General features: G+C 36.6%; 2 protein-coding genes and 1 long non-coding RNA gene across 3 annotated transcripts; all 3 read right to left on the bottom strand.

Annotated features, from left to right (window-relative positions):
- Positions 1–526: 526 nt before the first annotated feature.
- Positions 527–7,221, bottom strand: LOC135078073 (26S proteasome regulatory subunit 6B). Its single transcript, XM_063972637.1, has 10 exons — positions 7,100–7,221; positions 6,933–7,025; positions 6,662–6,833; positions 6,204–6,365; positions 5,652–5,855; positions 5,064–5,211; positions 4,740–4,836; positions 4,538–4,632; positions 3,867–4,025; positions 527–690 (listed from the first exon to the last, which is right to left on the bottom strand). Exons 1-10 carry the CDS (start codon positions 7,130–7,132, stop codon positions 606–608), a joined length of 1,248 nt encoding a protein of 415 aa, XP_063828707.1. The 5' UTR covers positions 7,133–7,221; the 3' UTR covers positions 527–605.
- An 896-nt stretch (positions 7,222–8,117) lies between these two features.
- On the bottom strand, positions 8,118–22,054 carry LOC135078070 (collagenase-like). Its single transcript, XM_063972635.1, has 5 exons — positions 21,537–22,054; positions 19,613–19,886; positions 10,072–10,170; positions 9,574–9,767; positions 8,118–8,374 (listed from the first exon to the last, which is right to left on the bottom strand). The coding sequence occupies exons 1-5, from the start codon at positions 21,756–21,758 to the stop codon at positions 8,270–8,272; spliced, it is 894 nt and encodes a 297-aa protein (XP_063828705.1). The 5' UTR covers positions 21,759–22,054; the 3' UTR covers positions 8,118–8,269.
- On the bottom strand, positions 17,587–19,082 carry LOC135078072 (uncharacterized). The gene is made up of 3 exons (XR_010258563.1): positions 18,881–19,082; positions 17,886–18,704; positions 17,587–17,735 (listed from the first exon to the last, which is right to left on the bottom strand). It is a non-coding gene; the product is annotated as an uncharacterized LOC135078072 (long non-coding RNA).
- Positions 22,055–23,989: the final 1,935 nt, after the last annotated feature.

Raw genomic sequence — 23,989 nt, 5'->3', positions numbered from 1 at the left:
AATTTGATATCATCATTTTAATTTTTTTAATTTTCATACATTTTTTTTTATAAAATCCGATTTGTGATTTCCAAAATGGGCTAGTGTCGGCTCATATACCCATTTACCTAACACCCTGTATACAATCCATTGTAATTCTTGTTGACTTTACTAATAGTTAAGAGTGAACTTTCACAAAATGTTCTACAAAAACATGTTTTCTATTTTTATTGATTCGAGCTTACTAAACGAGAATGACATAGTTTTTCGGGTCAATTTGTAATATTAGAAATCTATACAAAAATGTCGTCCATGTTGTCCCATCACAATAATGTATGTACCCGAGCAAGGAATCATGCATGTCAATGTAAATTATTATTTTGTAACAATATCTTTTTGTAATATGCCAAATATAATGGATTATGATATCACATTGTTGATAAGATTTGTTAGAAAATATAGATTTTGAAATAAATATCATGAGTTTTAATTCGATTTTTAAAACAAACCTTTCGTAATTCTGCTTATTTAAAGATAAATAAAATCATTTATTGATACTAAAGATCAAATTTATTTTCAGGTTAAAGTTATTTATAATTCACGTAATTAATACAAATATAAAGAGATTATTTATAGAATTCATATTCACTCTCATCTTTCTTGATGTTGTTTTTGTAGCCCTTCTCGAAGTCTTTCGGCAAAACGATATACCTGGAATTGGAAATATTTTCGTTATAATGAACCAAGAAATTGTTTTTACATTCGTTTCATAATCTACGAGTAAAATCCTCTCAAAAACGGACTAATTGGAACTAGGTACAGGCACAGAATAATAATAAGTACTGTACAGATAATTATATTGCTGTCGCGACTATGCGACGGGCAGCCGCAGCGAGTGTGCGAGCGCGACAGCAATATAATTACGCGCAAGAGATAAGGATGGGTAGCTTGGGGTCATTGGCTGAAATTTGTTGAAATATGAACGCAGCCCATATGTTTTTTCTTAAGGCTTGGTATTTCTGCTAAAGTAGGTATTTCGCGCTGTCAAAATCTGCGCGCGCAATTCTTTGCCGAAGACAGCGCGCCAAAGAGCTCCCGCCACAATTTCTAGCTACACAGTATAGAAATACGCAGTTGGTTAGGTTAGGTTGACTTCCTTCCCTTCAAGCGTCACACTCACAACACTTTCTAATACAAATCATATCCAAGTGATACAAATTAAAACACCTTACAGACTTTTTGGGAATATATTCTGGAATCGAATAAATATAAAATATAACTGCAGAAGTAAACACGGTTCAAAGTGGCCGTGGCGTCGCCCGACCTTCTGAAAGACCTATCGGTAGGCCCTTGGGAGCTTGAGCGATTGGAAAAACATTTTATGATAAGTTACTTTTAGTAGCGATTATTTAGAGCTTGGATAATAAATTATATTATAGTTGTTGCAATTCACGAAGCTTTTCATATGGATAATAACATTATTCAGTACACGCATCAATTTTGTTCAGTCTCTTTGTTTATTAATAAATAAAAATATCATACTAAAATTGCAGAAACATATTTGTTTGTATTGGTCTGGGTGTTTTCTTTCTATAATATGTATGACGTATGTACGGGGTTCTGTATCGAAAATTACTATGAGCATCATACGCGGTTACCTGCGTACCTCTATGCACTCATGGGCGTTTAAACAGAGGTCCCTAGAGTTTGACTTTGAGCTTTGTTTATAGTCATTACGAAGCAGACTGATGGGAAACTGCACTGTCTTAAATTCGAAAGGGTAATTTGACGGTGTTAGGGGAATTCTAGGAATAAATACAGAGTCTCCTCATAGAGATTGAGACATTTCAATTTGAGATTTCACTTGACATTGAACACAATCTGACATGGAGTTTTCAAACACTTGTAAAAAAAAGTAATTAAATCAAAGGCACTAAGTAGTATTGATATCAACTTCTAAGAAAATGACTGCCAAAATTACTTTCTACCCGTTCCACAGGTATTTCATGAATTATATTAAGGAATTGTTAAGCTAAATTTCAAGTAGATTGAACCAAGGAATCACTTTGTCCCATACAAACTTTGCCCCCTTTTTTCACCCCCTTCATTTCATGACCCCATTTCGGAAAATCTTTTCTTATGAGATGCCTACGTCATACAAAGAACACACCTTCCAACTTTCAGGTCTCTACGATATCCGTCAGTCATTTAGGACAAAGCATTTTTATTAGTTGTCCAATACTCTATCGTTGTATGTCATTGACAGGAGGGCGCTACTATCTTAATGGGTTATTCATTAGTCCCAACTTTATGCCACTTGACATTTCAGAATCGTTTGACTTTAGATACCTAAGCGATTTGATATTCGGAGTCTTTTAATGAAATCAAGTTCTGAAATAACTTGAGGTGTACCCGATCAAGCTTTCTTAAAGGCGAAAGTTTGGATGTCTGGATGTCATGATGTCTGGATGTTTGTTACTCTTTCACGCAAGAACTACTGAACGGATTTTGTTGAAACTTTACAGTATTATTGTTTTTAACCCAGATTAACATTATGACGATATGTAGCAAATAAATTGCATAATCTACAGCACTGGACAAACTACGGTATGACGTTCGTAAATATTCATTCGGGGGAAGCCGTGAAACGCCATTTGTCAACAACGAGGTAAAACATCATATCTAACGGGGGTAAAACGAAGTCGCGGGCGGCCGCTAGTTTATAATAGGTAGCTTTCCCTCTGCAACCTTATTGGTATTCCATGTATGTGTCTTTTAACTGATTTCTGTTAAACATTTCATGCAAAATTTGTCCAGTTATAACTCTATTTACACCTGCATCTGTAAGCAAGGATTCATGTTCTCCAGCCCAGATGCCGAGTAAACAGAATCGTCTTTCAGTGACGTGCAGCTGCCCCTATATTTGACCCACTGACCTAATTTTTTATTATTTATTTGTGTCAGTGTGCTCTTCTAAAGAGTGTAAGACGATTGTATGTAGGTACTATTAAAATGTAATTTTAACTCATTGCTTTCGTCTCATATTTGAGGAATGTACTATGTATCATGAGTAGAGTCTTAGTTTAAAAGGATGCCAACGATTTAAATTTCAATAGGTAGACAAAATTCATAATTCTTAATTATCAAAAGTTTTAGCTTTCTCCAGTAACACTGATATTATTATACTGTGACTCATCAAAGTCATCATTGTCAAAAATATTGACAAATTGCGAACTGTCACGTGCATAAAACTGACACGCGTCCGACCTCCGTAAGCGCCACCGCGCGACTGATTGAGATTGTCCAAGCCGTCATGGGCGATTTTTTCCACATTTTTTAACATAGTAACTAAATAAGACGCAATATAAAAATTTCATCCGTTAAAAGCCCTCAAGTTATTTCTGAACTTTAGTTTAGTATAAGATTCAGAATCTCAAATCGCTTATTTAAAAAATAAAACCATAAATAGAAAACGAATAGAGGTAACTTTGGGAATTTATTCTATCGAGTCAACTTCATCAAATCGTGTTTCCATCCGTTAATAGCCCTAGAAAATATCCTCAACTATGCCCAAAAAAAATCTCAGCCTTTAATTTTACTGTTTAGTACCTCAAAAATGAAAAATGAAAACCTCATTTTCGCCATTTTCTCTGCTACCCGGCCTTAAGTTGACACTAGGTGTCGCCATTTACGTTTTCTCTCTCGCTGAAATACACGCCGTCATTGCTCGTAACGCTCGTCTATTTATTTATAAATTCCTTATCAGTCCAGCTCCTAATTAATACTTAAATAACTAGTTTTCATCAAAATTCTATGTGCTCGGCGAACGGACTTTAGTTTTATACCAATTCCAATAAAACCATATTATTAAACTAGCTAGTAATCACCTGTTCTCGCGCACGGCGTGCATGCCGGCTTCCTGGCAGATGGCGTTGATGTCGGCGCCCGACACGCGGTCCGGCCGCGCCACGAACTCCTCCAGGTCCACCTCCTCCGACAGATTCATCTTCGCCGTGATGGTGGAGAAGATCAGACGCTTCTGACGCCTGTGACAGAATGAGTAGTCCAATTATTTAATTTTATAATTATTTTGTCGGCCGTTTGGTGTAGTGGTTCAGAACGGACTACTATGCCGAGAGGTCCCGAGTTCGATTTCCGGCCGGGCAGAAATTGAAATGATGAATTTTAATTTCTGTGACGGGTCTGGGTGTGACTATGTATAATATGTATGTATTAAAAAAAAAAGTATATAAGTAGTATATCCGTTAAGCTAGCACCCATAACACAAGCATTAAGTTGCTTACCTTGGGGCTAGCTGGCGCTGTGTGAAATTGTCCAAAGATTTATTTATTATTTATTTAATTATTGGGGACGAAAATTAATAGTCCAATCACTGGGTACGAAAAAGAGGCCTTAGCCTAGTACAGAAATTGAAAATTGGAACAGATTTCTTTTTTTAGACCTTTGTGCAATAAAAATTCACATACAAAAATTTATGAACAGTCATTATGACAATCCGTTGGTAATTTATTTACATGAGATAGGATGTTGATCTTACCTGTCTGGAAGTGGGAACTCAATTTTTCTATCCAGACGACCAGGTCTCAGCAGAGCAGGGTCGAGAGTGTCAGCTCGATTTGTCGCCATTATTACCTAAAAAGTATAAGTACAGTTTTAATTTCATGTAAGTGCACAAAAAAGGTGAAGATATTATTTCATTTTCAAAATGTAAATTCAAGCTGCAGAATATTATTACTTACTTTTACATTGGTGGTCTGATCAAACCCATCCATCTGGTTCAAGAGTTCCAGTAGGATTCTCTGGACTTCCCTGTCAGCACCAGTTTGGGCATCAAATCTGAAATTGTAAAAAACATATTCAGGACATGTTTGCAAGAAACACAATATTATAACTCAAAGTAAACAGATTTTTAGATTCAAAGGAGAAGCATAGTGTGCTACAGAAAATAAGGGAGTAAGTAGTTTTTTTACTGGTCTAGTATACTAACAAGAAAACTAGTCCAACTCAAGTCTACTAGACTTTCCGAGTCCTAAAACTCATGGCGTAAATCTTCTTTGGCTTACCTTTTCGTTGCAATAGCATCAATTTCATCAATGAAGATGATGGCGGGGCTGTTCTCTTTAGCTAGACGGAACACGTCTCGCACCATCCGCGGGCCCTCACCCAGGTACTTCTGCACAAACTCCGAGCCCACCACACGGATAAAGGCCGCTGTAAACAAGCAATCATGAGTACCACTACATAACTCAAAAATTAGTATATTGATATGGCAGGAAAGACCCACTGCTCAAAACAGTGTATAAAATAAAAAATGTATGTATTTTCAGTAAGGCTTTTCTAGAGCACACAAGAGGCTTTTCAAGACTACAAGATCAGAGGTGGGAAGGGTTTTGGAAGGAGTGAAGGGTAGTAGTGGATGCGGGCAGTGCAGGATTCGTTCGTCGTTGTGGAAATCCTTGGGGGAGGGCTTTGTCCAGCAGTGGACGTCATTTGGCTGTAACGACGAAGGGTAGTAGTATATCTTTGCAGCAGCTATTATTAACTCTATCATCTGAAAAAGACACCTTTACAAAAGGTAATTTTGTAAAATTTATTAAATAATTTTGTAAAGTTTTAAATTGGATGATAATGTGAATTTTAAGTATAATAACCTGTAGTATGATGCGCCACAGCCTTCGCCAACATAGTTTTTCCACAACCAGGAGGTCCGTACATGAGCACACCTCGTGGAGGCTCAATACCGATCTGTCTGTACAGTTCCACGTGGGTCAGAGGCAGTTCGACGGCTTCCCGGATTTCCTGCTTCTGAGTGTCCATACCACCAATGTCTGAGTATTGCACATCGGGCTTCTCATCTGTAAAAGTAGATATTTTTGTTACATTAGATTATCTTGAAAAAAAAAATATTATTACATATTTTTGGGGATTTGTATTGTCAGTCATAATTTTAATGGTCCACTTCAATGTAAACATTAAAGTGGCCTCTAAAACATAACCATCAATAAAAGGTAACAAAGGAATTGTTTTCACTAAGTAAAAATTGTATTTTAAAATAATTGATAAAGATTTAGGGCTTGTTTCACCAGTTTCAGATATAGAAAAAGTAATATATGTTTTCAATTATTAGTAATGTACAGGAATCAGTAGAACTAGGCCCTGCCTAATTTAACATGATGAAGAAATTAATTATTAATGTGTTTTACCTGCTTGCAACATAGAAATTGAGCTATCAGCTTCCGGAGGGAGGACGTCTACTAGTGCATTGGAGTGCTTGTGGAGCGCCACCGACGCAGACGGCTTCAGCAGCTCGCGGTCAATCGTGGACAAGATGCGCACATAGTAGTTCGATCCTGTTGTGCTGCCCACTGGAAAATTATTAAGATAATTAAATACACATATTTTTTTATTATGCTAGGTCATTGTGTCTATTGTGGTATTTGTTGTTCTTTTTAATGCCAATGACCTAGATTTGGATTTTGGATATCTACCACAGTTCCTCTAATATCACCATGCTTTTGGTTACAGGATTTTTATAAAAAAAAACAGTCTAAAAATTACTATAGATAACCAAATTCTATCCTTTTTGCACTCATGTTGTGTTCTAAATAGAAATAAATGATTTTATGTTCATAAAAAGAGCACAGAAAGCTTAATCACTCACCTATTCCAGTATTTTGATCAACAGCCTCCAAGAACTGTCCAATGACTAATGGGACAGACTGAATACGCTTCACTTCCTCTTGCGCATGCAAATATTCCTTCTTGAGGTTCCTTTGTTCGTCTTTGATGTACTCTTCTTGCACTTCCAAGAACTCCAGCATGCGTTGCAATTTCTGTACGAGAGATGTGTTGTTTAGTAATTGCCTGATCATGTTAGCATTAACTTTATTTAGGGTACATTTAGTTCTTAAATTGTGGAACTATTGACATACCTTGTATTTAGTGTATAAATCTTCAGATTCGAGTTCATCAAACGATTGTGGACCAGCAAAAGCAAGACCCTTTGCGTCGGTTGCTTGGTCATCCTGTAACAATGGATGCAAAACATAGAACACATGACAGTTTTCTTGTGGATCGTGAATGAGCAATTGAAACATACCTTTTCAGGCAATATGATGCCAATTTCCTCCATTTTCAATCAATATTTTTATTACAATGAAATTCAACAAAACTGCGAATGGTGTCCGACACAAACCCGAATTTTTAAAACGTCAAACGAATGTCAAAATAAGCTTTGTCACGCACGTTCCGTTTTACGAAAAATATTTTTTCAAAGTCTTTCGAAACCATTTCGAAACAATACAACAAAGCTATTCAACTTTATACAAAAACACAACTTATTGAGTAATGTAATTCTAAGTAGTTAATTTTGTTACCTATAATCTCGTTTTCTCACTTTTACACCTAATCATTTAATCAAAGCACTATTTGAGATATAGCCTTGCGAGTGAAAAAAAAAACTTAAGGATTTATATGACTTGGCGGGAAAGTGAAATGTGTAAGTTTTTTTTTCCTTTTTTTGGCTTTACAAAATGTGTAAGAAGTTCTGTTTTATTTTCTAAAATGACTGATTATATCTAATTAGCGTTCGTGAACGTGAACGAGTGAAGGCAAATGAAAGTAAGTAAGGAAGATAAGTATATCCGCTTGAGGTTTTAGTACCGTGTTTTAGTGGTTTTAGTAACGTGCCAGATTTTTACTGAAACTTAGGGGAATGGGGAGGTTATCATCTACTTATCATTCATTTATTGTTTATTATTTCATTAATTAATTGATCCTTATCTACTTAAATATCTATTTAACACTTACTATACTACTAATAGCTCTTATTAGTTTCGGAAAAAAGTGGCTGTGACATACGGACGGACAGACAGACAGACAGACATGACGAATTTATAAGGGTTTCGTTTTTTGCCATTTGGCCATGTCTGTCGTACCAATTTTTTGGCCATGTCTCGTTTTATCGCAAAGAATTATTTTGATGAGAGCGAGAGGAAAAACGGAAATGGGTAGCTGGAACTGTGGCCGATAGTAGGTACATATTATACAGATCCAAAATAATAAAAAAAATTATTAATAAAAAAGGAAAAATGAAATTTATCAATATTATTTTATTAATTAAATAATAATCACTATTATTTATTAATAAGTAAAATACGTACATAATATTATCTAAACTAAAACAAAACAATGAGATACGTAACAATTATAATTAGTCATTTGGCTCAAAGTCTTAATTTAGATGTGTATAGGTACATTGTAACGCGCTTCAGAGGTTTTGATAGATAAAGGTCATGTAAGAGGTGACCCTGGTGAAGACCGTTGGCAAGCCTGCTTCGCAGCTCTCGCGGGGTCCAAATGAGCTCAGCCCAATCTAACGGAAAATCATAAAGTTACATTAGTTTTACCATAATAACTAACAATCGTTCAAGGTAGTGTTAGAGAAAATTAATACCTATACCAGTGATTTTATAGTACCTACTAGAGATGAAACGGATAGTTGTTTGGCCGGATACCGGATACCGGATATCCGGCCAGCTGCTAGGCCGGATAGCCGGATATCCGGCGGCCGGATAGTTGGCCCATTGTCTCGTTGCATGTCGTGACGAGTTTAGGTGCTTCGAACGCGATCAGTGAATCTATTAGTAGACTAGACTAGTCACACTTTTCGAAAATCGAATCAGTCCGAATAGAATGTCAGATTTTGCCACTTGTCCAGGGGGCATATCAATTCGGGCGATTTCGGTTGCCATCGTGAGTGTGTGATTGAATAGCGAAAAGGACATCATCCACGATTCATACATTTTTGGTTCAAAATCAAAAGTGCCGGGCAAAAAAAAAGTGCTGTATTCTGCCAGAACACGTCTGCCTTAGCATTTGTCACTATGGCACCAAAGTCATGCCAAGCCATTTAAAAATGCCATGTTTTGGAAAGATTCACTCAAGACTTCATTTGTTTAAGTAAATAGTTTAATCGTAAATGTTAAAAAGACAGACTTTTAGAACTCGAATACTACGATCCACAGTGTGGTGTTACAGCTTTGGTGCCATAGTAACAAATGCTAAGGCGGACGTGTTCTATCAGAATACAGCACTTTTATTTTTTGGCCGGCACTTTTGATTTTGGACCAAAATGGATGATGTCCTTAAATTAGTTTACTTGCTGACTGACTGAACTGCATCATGACATCAGACCATCAGTGAAAAAAAGATCGCCTATTTTATATGGCAATATTTCGACTTAACAGATATTTACTATTTATGTATTCGTCATAATAGTGAATAGCCCAGAAAAAGAAATTAGTTTTTTTAAAGGCATTAATATGGCTTTTTGTAACTTTTTGGACTTTAAATAAAAGCTGTCATTATAATAAGCCATTTTATTGATGTTTACCTCAAAGATTAATGTATTTCATTTTTATTAATAGGAAATTGTAGTTTTTTAATATCCGGTATCCGGCCGGATAGTAAATTTAGGCCGGATATCCGGCCTACCGGATAGTTACCGGATGTCCGTTTCATCTCTAGTACCTACCTAAGAGTACGTTTTTTTATATGGAACTAAATACTAACCAAAATCCATCTGTTGTTTCTGAAAACTGCTAAGGGGCCTCCAGAATCACCATGACAGGTGCCTCTGGGTCCCTCCCCATCGGTACAGATGTGAGTGGTTTGAAGAGTTGAGGGATAGGTTGTCAAGCATTCCGTGTTGGAGATGACTGGAAGAGTAACGTAGTTCAGGAACTGGTCGAGGGTTAAGCTACCAGCTGGAAAATAAAGAGAAAAAAGTTAAGTATCACATCAATTAGGAAACTACCTACTTACGAAACCCCATGTAGAGGCGTCTTTTTAACGGACAAAAAGAAGATACCGTAATTCAATATTCGCTTAACGACCCTGACGAAATAATGAGATCGGTATTTAAACCCCGCATACCGCGTACGCGCGTGTCAGAGTCCGGTAGTAAGTAAGTAGTATCTTTTACCGTTTTTAACAGTAGGTAAAATAACTCAATTTCTTGTTGGAAAAAGACACTAGTAGTATGAGATATATATATTTTCAATTACTTACATCGACTAGTCATTCCGAATCCAGAAGCAATAGCAGAGTTGCCACTGAAACTTTCATATAGTTCTGTCCCAGACGGTAGAGCTATAGGGGCGATGATCGCTGCAAAATCAAACGTATTTATTATTCGCTGGGTGCGAAGTACTAGGTGGGGGTAACATAATCTATCGCAGCGCTCATGGTGGTCAAAAGTAGAAATAATGTAAGCTCTGTCATTAGATGTATCTGTCAATGGCAAAGCGATTCTACATAATACATTTTAATATCATTAATTAATCGCATGAAAAGGGTCCTACTGGGTACTTAAATAAAAGAGTGGACTGTATTTCGATAGGGCTGGTTTAATACCCTTATTTTCCTGTGTACCCTTGGCTGTTCCCTTGATGGTACAGTGGAAAATAAATTTTAACCGCTGTACCCTTGGCCGTAAAACCCAACCAACTTAAATTGTACACGTGACCAAGAGGACTAGCTTTTCTTGAATTTGGCCAAAAAACGAAAACAAATGAACATCGATAAAAACAAATGAAGTAACATGGATGTAGATACCTAATTATAATTAATTTAGTACATAGAATAAAAACAATATTACGCCATTTTCCTGGTACCACATCTGAAATGTCAAAATTGTAGTACTGTCGACCGTCATGTAATAAAACAATACCGCCATTCCTCTCAATAAAACAAGGTATATCATCGTCAATGCAATGATAATATTCACAAAAAATATTGTAAAATCAGTTATGAAATAACATTCACAGGGACAATTGCGCAGAAGAATAATCTCAAGATATCATATTTCTTTTTCAGAATAACAAAATTAGCCAAGTGCGTGTCGTGCCACGTGCAATGTAGGGTTCCGTAGTTGTCCGTCGCACACAGGTGAAATTTCCTCAAAAGTTGGCCAAAATTACGTTAAGTGTGTTTATGCCTATATATTGCTGTAGTCTGTCTTAAATAATAGTTTAAAGGTGATTTAAAAAGAAAAACTAACAAATGTTTTCATTGATGTATTTAGTCTTACTAATAATTTGTAAAAAATTTGATAAATTTTTAAAAATACAATTACGATGCAGAAGTTATTTTTAGTTCTTTTAAAAGTTTTATTACATCTTAAGGATAGGGAATACTAATGGAATGCTATTCTGGGAACAGCCTGAAAACATATTATGAGTATTTTTAAAATTCATAAAAATTGTCAGTTTTGCAATATTTTGTTTAGGTGACGCAGTTTGACGCAGCTAATTTTGGTGTCATATGAAAGCCATAGACATGTTCTTTCGAAATATGTAAAAGAAACGGGTTGATCGCGCTTGATCATGAACTTTTTCACTGTTTAAAAAAAATAAACTGTTAAAATATAGACTTCTATTCAAACCTATATATCTATAACATAGTAAGTAATGTAGACTGTTTAGTAATACAGAAATAATAAACTAACCTGGAAGTATAGAATCCATATGTTTTATACCAAATATCAACTAAATAAAAGTTAAACGTTGTTGTTAAACAAGAGCTAAAAATTATAATAAATTACTCAACAAGAAAAACTGTTTAAATCAAATGTTGTGGGTATCTGGATAAAAAGTGTTAAACTTTTTAAATATCATTTATAGATGGCGCCATATGTCTTGTTCCTATATTAGGTTACTAATTTAGAATCGGAGTAACTTTGCTTTTTTTATTTTTGGCCACCAATTACGTACATTTCACCTGTGTGCGTCGTTAACACAATATACACTCGCGAGCAAAAGTATGGAATCACTTACATGAAGTTGTTTCCACGCGATCTTGTGTACTAATGAATTTGTTAGTAACAAAAAAAGTAGCACCATTTTAAAGATTAAACTTTTAACTTTAAATTGATACCAAATTCATTTAAATCACACCGGTATTTAAAAAGATATCCCGGCTGATGTGAAGAAGTAAGAAAAAAGACATGTACCAACTGTTTGATACGTCGCGAGTTGCGGCCTATTTACCCCCTATAAAAGCACGTGTTTTCGGATTTTTGCGTTCACACGTTGATCCATACACATCGCACGTTCATAATCAAACTGTCACTATACAAAAAAGACGATTTTTCAGGAAAAGCATTTGAAATGCTCAAATTTTAAAACCTTTGCAAAATGAGCAAATGCTATTAAATGTTTTGTTTTTTGTTAAATACCAGTAGTGGCTTGTTTGGCTTTTACGGAAATATAATTATCTTTCAAATTATCATAATGGTTTATTTAATATTTAATTTTTTCCCTAAAAATACTGTCACTTTTCCACTAAAATTGAGACAGTGACAGTTTTCAATTAAAAACATGTTAATGTTCTATTATTAATTCCGGTAGAAATGTCACTATTTTCATATAAATTGGACGATGAAAAATTTAAAAATGATTATTATTAAATAAAACTAACATAGAAAAATCAGTAATTTTAATGAACTTAAAACTTAATAATTTGGATTAAGTGGTACCAATGGTAACAGTAATAAATGTAAATTCTCGATCAGAAATAAATACGTTACACACATGAAATTACTATAAAATCACATCACATAAATCAACTTCTTAGAAAATAAGGTACTCTCTTGTTCAGGCAGCCTTTAAACAACAAGAACTTGATGACCTCGATGAACTTGACGAACTAGATAGTGATTTTTCATGGGAAAAGGGCTCAGAGAATTAGGTTTAAATTCTGGATCATTATCCAGCGGCCATTACCTCTGCGAGCTATGTGCCCCGCCCACTGCCACTTGATTTTAGCGATTCTGCGGGCTATGTCGGTCACTTTGGTTCTCCTGTGGATCTCCTCATTTCTGATTCAATCACGTAGGGAAACTAACTGAGCATCGCACGCTCCATCACCTTTTGGGTGACCTCTCAGATTCATAAAATATCACTATCAAACTTTTGTCTTGAGGCACTGCGGTATTTCGGACGTGAGAATATCACGAAGCTTCCCGAAAGCTGCCCAGCCGAGTTGGATTGTCGATTGACCTCTTTCTCGAAGTTGGACCTACGTAACTGGACTGTTTGTCCCAGGTCAACAAACTTTCGAGTGTAAAGTCTCCAGACAAGTGGATACTACATGGTCATTTGACATGTTTTTTTGTCTTGTCCATATTCATTTTCATACTTATTCATCAGGCCCACTTGTTGAGAGGCTCTACTTAGGCCATCGAGCATTATGCCTAGATCTTCCACAGTCTCAGCCATGATTACGACATCGTCCGCAAATCGAAGGTGGATTATGTACTCGTTGATATTTATGCTGAATCCGCTCCAGTTCAGAAGCTTGAAAACATCTTCCAGGGCGGTGTTGAACAGTATCGGAGATATGACATCTCCCTGTCTCACCCCTTGCTGCAACTGGATGAGTTTCGAGTCCTGATCCTGGAGACGAACCGACATTGTGGCGTTTTCGTACAAGCCTGTCAACACTTCGATGTATCTATAGTCAATTTGGCACCGTTGGAGAGACTGTAGCACTGCTCAGATCTCGATCGAATCCAAGGCTTTTTCATAGTCCACAAACGCTAGACAAAGTAGTAATTACCTTGATATTTTTTTTGATTTTACTAGTGTTTGGATTGCCTGGTGGCATTTTTGTTAGATAAAATTATAACTACTTAATCATTTAAAAATCTTTCTTGTTGTTTTAATATTTCACTATTTGGAGAAACACAATATTCTACGAAGTGATGAACAATATTTTTAAAAATGTAAGAGAAATATTGTCACTTTTTGTTTTAAGGCGTTTTTCGTATTACTTTATTGTGACTTATCTTATGGTTTTGGAGTAAAAGCGTCTTTATGCTAAAAATGACGTTTTTCAACACAGAGTTTACATAACTATCACGGCGTGCCCGTCCAGATCCCGTCACTACTAAAAACGTGTCAATGTTACTCACAACAAATGCCGGTTTTCCCATTAAACTCCATAACGACACTAGTGATATCTGCCGAACCATTTGAGCTTTAAGCGTGGGATTTTTACAGCATGCACTTTTCGCGGAGCGCTGATAGATGGCATTGTTAACTCAATTTCTCCCAATTTCGTATAGTGACGGTTTGATTATGAACGTGCGACATCTCGGCTTCTTTTGACACTTTACCTGGGATTCTACACCTACAGAAGCAACACAAATCGTTGCACTGTTGCAAGAAGGGCTCAGCCAGCGGGCTGTCGCAGGTCAGCTCCACATAAGCCAGTCCTGGGTTTCGAAAGTTTTAAGACGCTTTTGGGAGACTGGTGGCTTTATCTCGAGACCAAGTTCTGAACAGCGCCGGTGCACATCGCAGAGCGATGACCGTTTTTTCATGTCAACCTCTCTATGAAATCGTCATTTGACTGGTATCGACGTCCAGCAAGAGCTCAGAAATGTTCGTAGGATAGCTGTTAGCGAGTGCACAGTTCGTCTAAGATATGAGCAATAAAATTTGACTCCAAAAAGGCCTACCACAGGCTGGAAACTGACGGCAGGTCACCGACAAGCACGCTTTCAATTAGCTCGCACTCGGAAGGCGAGTAATGGAGGCGAGTTTTGTTCTCCGATGAATGCAGACTGTTTTTGCAGTGCAGCAGTCGAAGAGGTCGGGTCTTTAGACGGCCTGGGGAGCGATTTGTGCAGTGCTGGTTCGTTAAAACATTGGCTTATGGGGATGGCTCGATCGACTTCCCATCGAGATGTGTAGGAGCAAATTGAAAGCGTGCTTATCGGTGACCTGCCGTCAGCTTCAAGCCTGTGGCAGGCCTTTTTGGAGTCAAATTCTATTGTTTATATCTTAGACGAACTGTCCACTTGCTAACAGCTATCCTCCGAACATTTCTGAGCTCTTGCTGGACGTCGATACCAGTCAAATGACGATTTCGTAGAGAAGTTGAAATGAAAAAACGGTTTTCCCTCTGCGATGTGCACCGGCAATGTTTAGAACTTGGTCTCGGGATAAAGCCACCAGTCTCCCGAAAGCGTCTTAAAACTTTCGAAACCCAGGACTGGCTTATGTGGAGCTGATGTGCGACAGCCCGCTGGCTGAGCCCTTCTTGCAATAGTGCAACGATTTGTGCTGCTTCTGAAGGTGTAGAATCCCAGGTAAAGTGTCAAAAGAAGCGGAGATGTGTATGGATCAACGTGTGAAAGCAAAAATCTGAAAACACTTGCTTTTATGGGGGGTAAATAGGCCGCAACTCGCGACGTATCAAACAGTTGATACATGTCTTTTTCCTTACTTCTTCACATTAGGCGGGATATCTTTTTAAATACTGATGTGATTTAAATGAATTTGGTATCAATTTAAAGTTAAAAGTTTAATCTTTAAAATGGTGCTACTTTTTTTGTTACTAACAAATTGGTTAGTACACAAGATCGCGTGGAAACAACTTCATGTAAGTGATTCCATACTTTTGCTCGCAAGTGTATTTCAGAAAAACCAAGCAATTACTTCATCTAAAGTCACTTTTAATATTTTCTTCTGGGTATTTCTTCGGAGGCAAAATTTTCGATGTCTTTGGGTATAGTTCTGTAACCAACTAACAAAATGACATGCAATATTTTTTTTCGTATAGCTTAGCTATAGCCCTATCTGGCGCAAATTACATTTTTGACATAATTGCTGTCTTTATACAAAATAAAAATATTTGAAGTGTGATTCTCTGATTCATATGGTGTGTCCGTTAGCCATTTTCCGGAACAAAATGGTTGATGTAGCATTTTCCTTTTGATCTATCAATATAAATTCAAATTATTTCGAAAGCTAATGAGTTGTCCTTCTCAGAAAAAAATGTGTCATAATTATAATTAAGTTAGTTTGTTTGCAAAAAAATAAATAAGCAGTGTCCGGCATAAAATACTGATTCATATGGCGTGAGCTGTTCTTGACCATAACTGGTCAGGTTTTAATCATGAGAGTCTGGTTTCTGACGTGGAGGCAAGCCCATCTTGCAACGGATGAGCTAGAAGGCAGACGTGGAGCTGGTTGGCTTAGAACGCGGTGTAACGAAGGCAAAAACTTGATTCATCTGTGCTTGGTTCAGGTGGCATGCTGATTACAATGCCTAATTTATAAAATTATATTATTGCATTAAAAATCTAATCTGTCTTTCATGTGATGCTTTTGGGTTATAGATTCATGTAGAAAAATGACAACACTGTAGTCTGTATGTATGACGAGTTTTGCCCGATTTTAGGCAAAAAACTGATTCATCTGTGCGTGATTCATATGGTCAGGGCCCTATATGAATCATAAAATAAATTAGTTTTTGATCTATCAAGCACCAAAAAAGTGTTTATTAGCTAAAAATGATATCCCAGACTGCATCTCACTTAAGACCAGGTGCGATTGCGGTCTTATTATGAATAAAAAAAATCATCATCATTTTTATACTATGAATAATGTATGTGTATAAACAGTAAATAAGTAGTATATCCGTTAAGCTAGCAACCATAACACAAGCAAATTTGTTACTTATTTTGTGGCTAAATGGCGCTGTATGAAATTGCCCAACGATTGTTTATTTTTATTATTATTTCAGCTACACTTATGGCGTCCATAACACATAATAATATACTGCTGAGACCTCCAATGATTTCGAGATTAACTGATTGCCATTGCCACAACCTCTATAAGCTCATCTCACCTTCTTTACCTTGTGGGTGGACGTCTTAACAACGATAGCTTGGATAAGCGATACAGCTGAGTCGAGTCATCTAAAATACCTTAGTGCCATGAGATGAAAGTCTACATCCAGTGTGTGTTATCAGTGATGACATATTGTACTGAAAAGTGTCCTCTCACTACTATGGAGTGGACTATGCTTGGTTTTTTTATGCAATCGAATCTGAAATGAGGAGATCCATAAACGATCTAAAGTCGCATGGTAGCATAGTCCGATGTTTTAGCAAGCTGAAGTGTTAATGGGCAGGACACATAGTATGCAGAACTGATGGCCGATGGGATAGCAAGTTTCTGGAGTGGAAGCCACGTGCCGGGAAGCTCAGTGTAGAACGTTCATCCACAGGAAGGCGCTGGATGCAGGCCGCTACCAACCGGTCATTATGGAAATTATTGCGGGAGGCTTATGTTCAGTAGTGGATCCTATGGTTGAAATGATGACAAAATATTATGGATGTATACTAGTTTCAGAAAAATGTTTTTCACGATTTATTGTGGAATTCGTTGCATTTTTTTTCTTGTAATATTTTGATAACTGATATTGTTTTCATAACAACAGATCATTGTTTTTGTTATAATATGATTATTTTCTTAATATAGAGCCAATTGTACATGAAGATTTTAAATTTTATTTCTATTTTTGATTAATATGTAACAAATTCTGATTCATATGGGCACAAAATATTTGAACGTCGATATCTTGAAAACTACTTTACAAAAACGAGTCCCTCATCCAAATATTATATGTTATTGGGTGTACCTATTTTCATATGAGTCTATGTATACCTAAAATTGAATTTGAAATTTGTCCATATGAATCAGCCGAAGAATGCAATTTCGAAGAAGTGCCCTTCTAAGGAATTTTCACTAGTTAAGAAATTTATAATACACGAGTTAAATGACTAGTAATCTAAAAAGAAACGGTTACATTAAAGAGGTTCAATTCAATATCAATCCTAAAATAGGTACAGGATTACACTTAAAATGGCAAACTATAGACTCAATGTCAGTAAACATAGGTAAATATTAAATCTCATTAAATATGGGAAACTAAAAAGTATCATCTAACTCCTAACTTACGAAGTTTGACCTTTCATCATCAGCTCACCTAAAAAACCTGAAGTAATACAACTGTATGTACATACGTACCTAAAATATTTAAAGAATTATTCTCCAACTCCTAACTTTTAAGGAGTTTTACCTTCCATCATCACCTCATCAACATTAGATGATGACTACCAGATGCATATACTTGAATATCTTTAGAATAAAATATATAAAACGATATACGTGCCTATAAAATTTAAGGGTTGCCCTCGATTTCCCTAGGATCCCATCATCAGATCCTGACTTGGTGACAATGGGACCACCTCAGAAGTGTACCCTATCGAACAAAAAAAAGAATGTTGAAAATCGGTCCACAATTGACGGAGTAATCGGTGAACATAAATAGAAAAAAAAAACATTACATAAAGCCGAACATTATAATTAGGTTTTACTTTTATCTACATCCATGTTACTTCATTTGTTTTTATCGATGTTCATTTGTTTTTGTTTTTTGGCCAAATTCAAGAAAAGCTAGTCCTCTTGGTCACGTGTACAATTTAAGTTGGTTGGGTTTTACGGCCAAGGGTACAACGGTTAAAATTTATTTTCCACTGTACCATCAAGGGAACAGCCAAGGGTACACAGGAAAATAAGGGGTTTAAAAGCCGTTTACAATTTGGAAATAACTAGACTATACAACGTGGTAGTACAAAAATGAGTCACAGTAGTTGTTGTGCACAGATGTTTGCCTTATGATGAGAGCGTGAATTATTGAACTCTGCCCTTGTTTTGTTCTTAATTCTTCTACATCTCGGACTTGTCCAGCCAATATCAACAACTTTCCTTTAAATACGGTTTGTGGTTGGAATTTGATATTGTAACACTCACAAACCCGGTCTTCAAAACAATACTCATTTCGATCTGAAAACGATATTTAATCTATTACTAGCGATACAGGAACATTTAAATGTATTTACTGTAATATAATGAAACCGTTAAAGTAGCTTTTTCTTTTTGTTTTATTGTAAAACTACAACTATAAATGAAGTAAACAAACCCTGACACAATCAAAATCAAACACAACTTTTCGGACTTACCTCATTTGATTTGAATGACTAAAATGATTTCAAAACCTTTTTTCCATCCAAATCGTGGTATCACAACAATTTATTAGTCGAAAATATTTGTTATTTTTTCATTTCGATATTTTTTCACAAATAAACGACCTAAATGTCAATGTGACAGAGCCCACAAAGTTATGGACGCTAGTTGGCGCTGTAATCGTGCACAGAGCCAATAGCAACAATTATCAATAAAGTTTTTATGCACTTGATTTGGTTTTCGTCAATGGAATAATACGTTTGTTTTTATTGCAGGATTTAACTTTTTTATTGATAAAGCAATCAGATTATAAAAATAAACAACTACGAAATATACCTACGTAATTTGCAATTTTAAGTATTTTATTAAGTTTGTTAAATATCGTTATTTCGTGATAATGTCATGAAACAATTAAAACTTGCCCTTTTCGGGATTTAAGCCCGAATCTTCTGCTGAGCTTTTACTTCTACCGTTCTTGCTGTCTGTCGTAACATAAGTAAGTAAAACCTAATGAGGGTTTTTGCATGATTGGTGGATTTTGACATATCTGTCAATGTCATGTCAAAAATAACCAATCATGCAGCATTTGGACCTCCCGTCTACGTATTGCCATCTGGCGGATTTTTCAATCGCGAAAACCCTCATTGCAGTTGACATCTCTTCCAAGTAAAGTTTTGGGATCAAATAAATCTTAGAAATTATAAAACTTATATTTTAATTAAACTTACAGGTCGTAGAGACTCTTTGAGGCAGATGGATGACGGCAATATCGTTGCGAGCGGGGTTCACGCTGAATTCGGGGTGAGATACCACGGACGAGGTTTCGATTTTGGTGCCTCCACTGAAAACGGTGACAGAGCCCAGCACTACGGTAAACATGGATGCCTGGTTGGTGCCGTCGAACCAGCAGTGCGCGGCGGTCAACACGCGATTGTTGCTGACGAGCGCCCCTCCGCACAGAGACACGCCCACTACACCAACAATTGACACCACGAGACCCGCCTGGCAAAAAAAAATAGTTATGGAAAATAGGTACATTACTTAACCACTAATTGTAAAATTTCTGGATCATGAACCAGAAAATGAACATTCTAACGGAACAGCTACCATAAAGAAGTTGATTCCAGTCTCAGATCATAGAAGGGAATAGATGTGAAACGGGGGCGTGGCGCGTGTCTCCGCGATATGCCCAGAAACGAACATCGCCGGCGACGCCAGGTTAGTCGCGATTCAGTCGTACTGAGGAAATGTTCTCCGATATTGTTGGATAATGCGTCGTAACGTGCAATAACATAAGTGAAACGAAGAACTACAGGAACAATGAAGTCATTTACCACATGTAAGTATTGCAAATCCATTGGTATTTTGCTTATAAATAAAAAAACTAAACATTTTTACGAACGAATTCAGTGCCGTGACATTTACTGCGATATCGAAATTAGTGGTGATAAAAATTCAAACACGTTGTACATTGACGATATAGTTAGCAACCACTTTATGTCATGCGTAACTACTGCGCAATGTATTTTATTTCTTCCGATATCCACTGACGCGTGAAAATACACAGTACGGCCGCATGTGCCGGTCGTAACATAGTGCAGGGCTCGTGTTCTAATACGGTTTCCTATTATCGATAAATAGAAGAAAATTATTATTTTCTATTTTCTAATTTTGAATGAAAAAATCATGAGTTGCTTGCGATTTTTAAGTTTTTACAAAAACAATAACAATAGTAGAAGGGATTAGTAACTGTAATTACTATAAGAGCTAGTTGAAAGCCTAATATAGGCATTATTTTTGATAAACATAGGTGGTACGAATTTCGCCATAATAGAAAAGTTAATGCGCGATAGTAGTTAATAATAATTACAGTGATCCTGTTATTATTATTAAAGTAAATAATAATTATATTACCAATATTGTAAATACTGGTAAAAATCGCAAGTACCTAAAAGCCCATGACTTTTCATACAAACTTTGTCAGTCTATAACTTCTATACTCCATCGATAACGACATTGAGCTTTGGTTGGGGTAAATTAATATAAGGTAACTTCATTTAGTCCCAATAATTGATTCTGAGTTTTTCGTCCATACAAAATGGAACTGACTCCTTTATGCAAAAATCGTTAAAGAACATAATAATAACGTATAATAATAAAAAGGTTTTCATACAAGCATTTTTTAAACCAATTTCGAGGCTTGCCCCCAGGATTTAAAGTATCGATATCTTATCGACTCCATTTTATCTTTCTTCTCTCTAATTGCGTTTTTCAAAGTGTGCGTCACATCACGCGGCCATTGATTGGCCATAAGGCACGCCTTCTGGCCAATCACAGCACTTTTAAGCCGGTTGCACATGTTGTCGTAGACTCTCAGTCGCTTTGTTTTTACACAGTTGAATGTGTGTGTGGGAGCTGTGGTGGGGGAAATGTGGGGACATTGGTTCTCGTTGTAGTTACGCGCGACTTCATATTATTCTCTTTCTATGATCTGAGATTCCAGTACACTGTGACGATTGATCTGAAGGATATTGCGCAAACTTTGCGACAAAAATACATAAGATGTTGTCACAAAATAAATAAATCAATACAATTTTATGTGAAATTCTGCTCGTAGGAAAACATCAAAGAATGCGTACAAAATCATCTTACCTGATACGGTAAAAACCCAAGCTGAGAAGGCTGACCATTGATGATTCTTGCTCCACTTTCGGCAGCCAAATATTCTTCTTCAGCTTTCTGTAGTCTTTCTGCCTCTGGTATGCCAATATTGGTCAGATACCCATAAACAGAGGCACCCTCCGGCGCCAGCCGTGCCAAGTCCATGGCATATATGGCTGTTATTGCGGAAAGTAAGACCACCAGGTACTTCATGTCACCGAGTTGAGAGAACGCAACTAGTTTCCATTAAAAGTATCGATATTTATAGGTTTCTATTTGAGATAATGCGGGGTTTTATGAATGATATTTTATTATTGTACCTACACAGTTTGTATTTTGGACCCGATTATCTGTTAGGGCTTTTATTGGTGTAATTTATGATACAGTCACTTTTGCTTTGGGCTGATTGTAGATAGTACCCACTGGCGAGCATAGCAGTGAAATGGACTTATAGCCAAAATGAACGTCAAAGTCGTTACATTGTTCCTCAAAAGCATTAATTCATTAATTTGAATTAAGTCTATTATAAGACCCGACAGTACTAACTCATAAAAATCGGCTATCATTGACTCTTGCAGCCCAAAATAGAGTTCATGAAAGTTGTTTCCGCTTAATGAAAGTAATTTGAAGTTGAATTGGGGGTCCAAGGGGAAGGATGTTCATTTACTTATGACATAACATTTATATTCCAAGGTATAAAGGTAAGTCTTGTCCTTCAAATAACAAATAAGGTGAACAAACTGTAGATATAATCTACACTTATATATAATATTATAAAGAGGAAAACTTTGTTTGTTTGTTTAGTTGTAATGGATAGGCTTAAGAACTACTGGACCGATTTTAAAAATTCTTTCACCATTCGAAAGCTACATAACTCACGAGTAACATAGGCTAAATTTTATTTTGGAAAACAATAGGGTCCCGTAAAATATTTGGGATTTTCATAATACGTGGAAAAGCGCCATCTATCGTCATTGCTTAAAATCTTCTTGCGCCTGACAAACATTTTTGAGGTACGTAAATATTCATGAAGGCAAAGCTGTCAAACGCCATCTATCGACATCATTAGTAAATTAGTAACTAAATATTACATGTACTATGAATAGCGCTGTTCGTAAATAATATTGAAAATTTAATAAATAAAGATATTTTATGTAATTGAACCATTCACTGTATGTACCTATTTGAATCATTCACTGTGTTTAAACGAGCAAGTCAAAGTGTTAATTAGTGACTTTTTACAAACTTCCTTGCAAATTCTTACTATGTGCCGCCATCTATCGAGATGAATATTAGGGTACGGTTCAGCGGCGGACAAATGGGATGGGCGCGTGGGCGATTGTAGTTAAATAGGATAAGAATTACTTCGTTTTTATTTTCTGTATGTAATTTGTTAGTTTTTTGGTAGGGTCTTTATTTTAATTACTTAGGTTGGTAGGTACTTACTTATTTGATTTTAATGATAATTACTATAGGTACGTATAATTTTAGTAGAAAGAAAGGTAATTGAATGACTAAGTGACTCACTCACTCATCACGAAGTCTCAGAAACTACAAGTCTCACTGGCTGATCAAAGCCAGGTGATCAAAGTGGAATACACCTCATTTTAGAACGTAGGTAGTCACTAAGACGAAATTTTGCAAAATTCAACCCTTATGGGAGTTAAAAAGGGGGTTGGAAGTCTGTATTGCAGTCCTCGGTTTTTAAAGTAAGAGACTTGAAAGTTAAAATGTACGCTCACTATGATCTCTAGATATTGTGGAGGTGTACATTATACTGTTCGGTACACTGTGGTACTGTGTACACATCGGTTTGCCGACGATATTGTGGTCATGGCAGAATCGTTGGAAGATCTTGGAACAATGCTCGAAGACCTTAATCGATTTTCCCAACAGGTAGGCCTGAGGGCGAACATGGACAAAACGAAGCTTATGTCGAATGTCCATGTTGCGCCCTACCCAGTTTCAGTTGGGAGCTCAATTCTCGAGATTGTCGACAAGTAGGTATGTCTACCTCGGACAAACGATCCAGCTAGGTAGGTCCAATTTCGAGAAGGAGGTCAATCGTCGAATACAACTCGGCTGGGCAGCGTTCGGGAAACTACGCAACATCTTTTCGTCCAAAATACCTCAATGCCTGAAGACTAGAGTGTATAACCAATGTGTGTTACCAGTGATAACTTATGGCTCGGAAACGTGGCCTCTCACTATGGGCCGTATACAGAAGCTCAGTTGCACAGCGTGCTATGGAGAGGGCTACACTTGGTGTTTCTTTGCGAGATCGAATCAGAAATGAGGAGATCCGTAAACGAACAAAAGTCGCTGACATAGCCCAACGGATTAGCAAGCTGAAGTGGCAATGGCCAGGGCACATAGTACGCAGAACTGATGGCCGATGGGACAGAATGGTTCTGGAATGGAGGCCGCGTACCGGAAAACGTAGC

The sequence above is a fragment of the Ostrinia nubilalis genome, chromosome 14, assembly GCF_963855985.1.
Source record: "Ostrinia nubilalis chromosome 14, ilOstNubi1.1, whole genome shotgun sequence".
NCBI classification, from domain to species: Eukaryota; Metazoa; Arthropoda; class Insecta; order Lepidoptera; family Crambidae; genus Ostrinia; species Ostrinia nubilalis.
This window is presented reverse-complemented; position numbering and strand designations above follow the sequence as displayed.

Excerpts from the sequence above, each read along its gene's own strand:
- LOC135078073 (XM_063972637.1), bottom strand. The coding sequence starts at position 7,132 with ATGGAGGAAATTGGCATCATATTGCCTGAAAAG. Across the intron at positions 6,834-6,932 it reads ATTTATACACTAAATACAAG|AAATTGCAACGCATGCTGGA; the intron begins GTATGTCAATAG and ends TCTCTCGTACAG. Across the intron at positions 6,366-6,661 it reads TGATCAAAATACTGGAATAG|TGGGCAGCACAACAGGATCG; the intron begins GTGAGTGATTAA and ends ATAATTTTCCAG.
- LOC135078070 (XM_063972635.1), bottom strand. The coding sequence starts at position 21,758 with ATGAAGTACCTGGTGGTCTTACTTTCCGCAATAACAGCCATATATGCC. Across the intron at positions 9,768-10,071 it reads ATTCGGAATGACTAGTCGAT|CTGGTAGCTTAACCCTCGAC; the intron begins GTAAGTAATTGA and ends TTTATTTTCCAG. Across the intron at positions 8,375-9,573 it reads GAAACAACAGATGGATTTTG|ATTGGGCTGAGCTCATTTGG; the intron begins GTTAGTATTTAG and ends ATTTTCCGTTAG.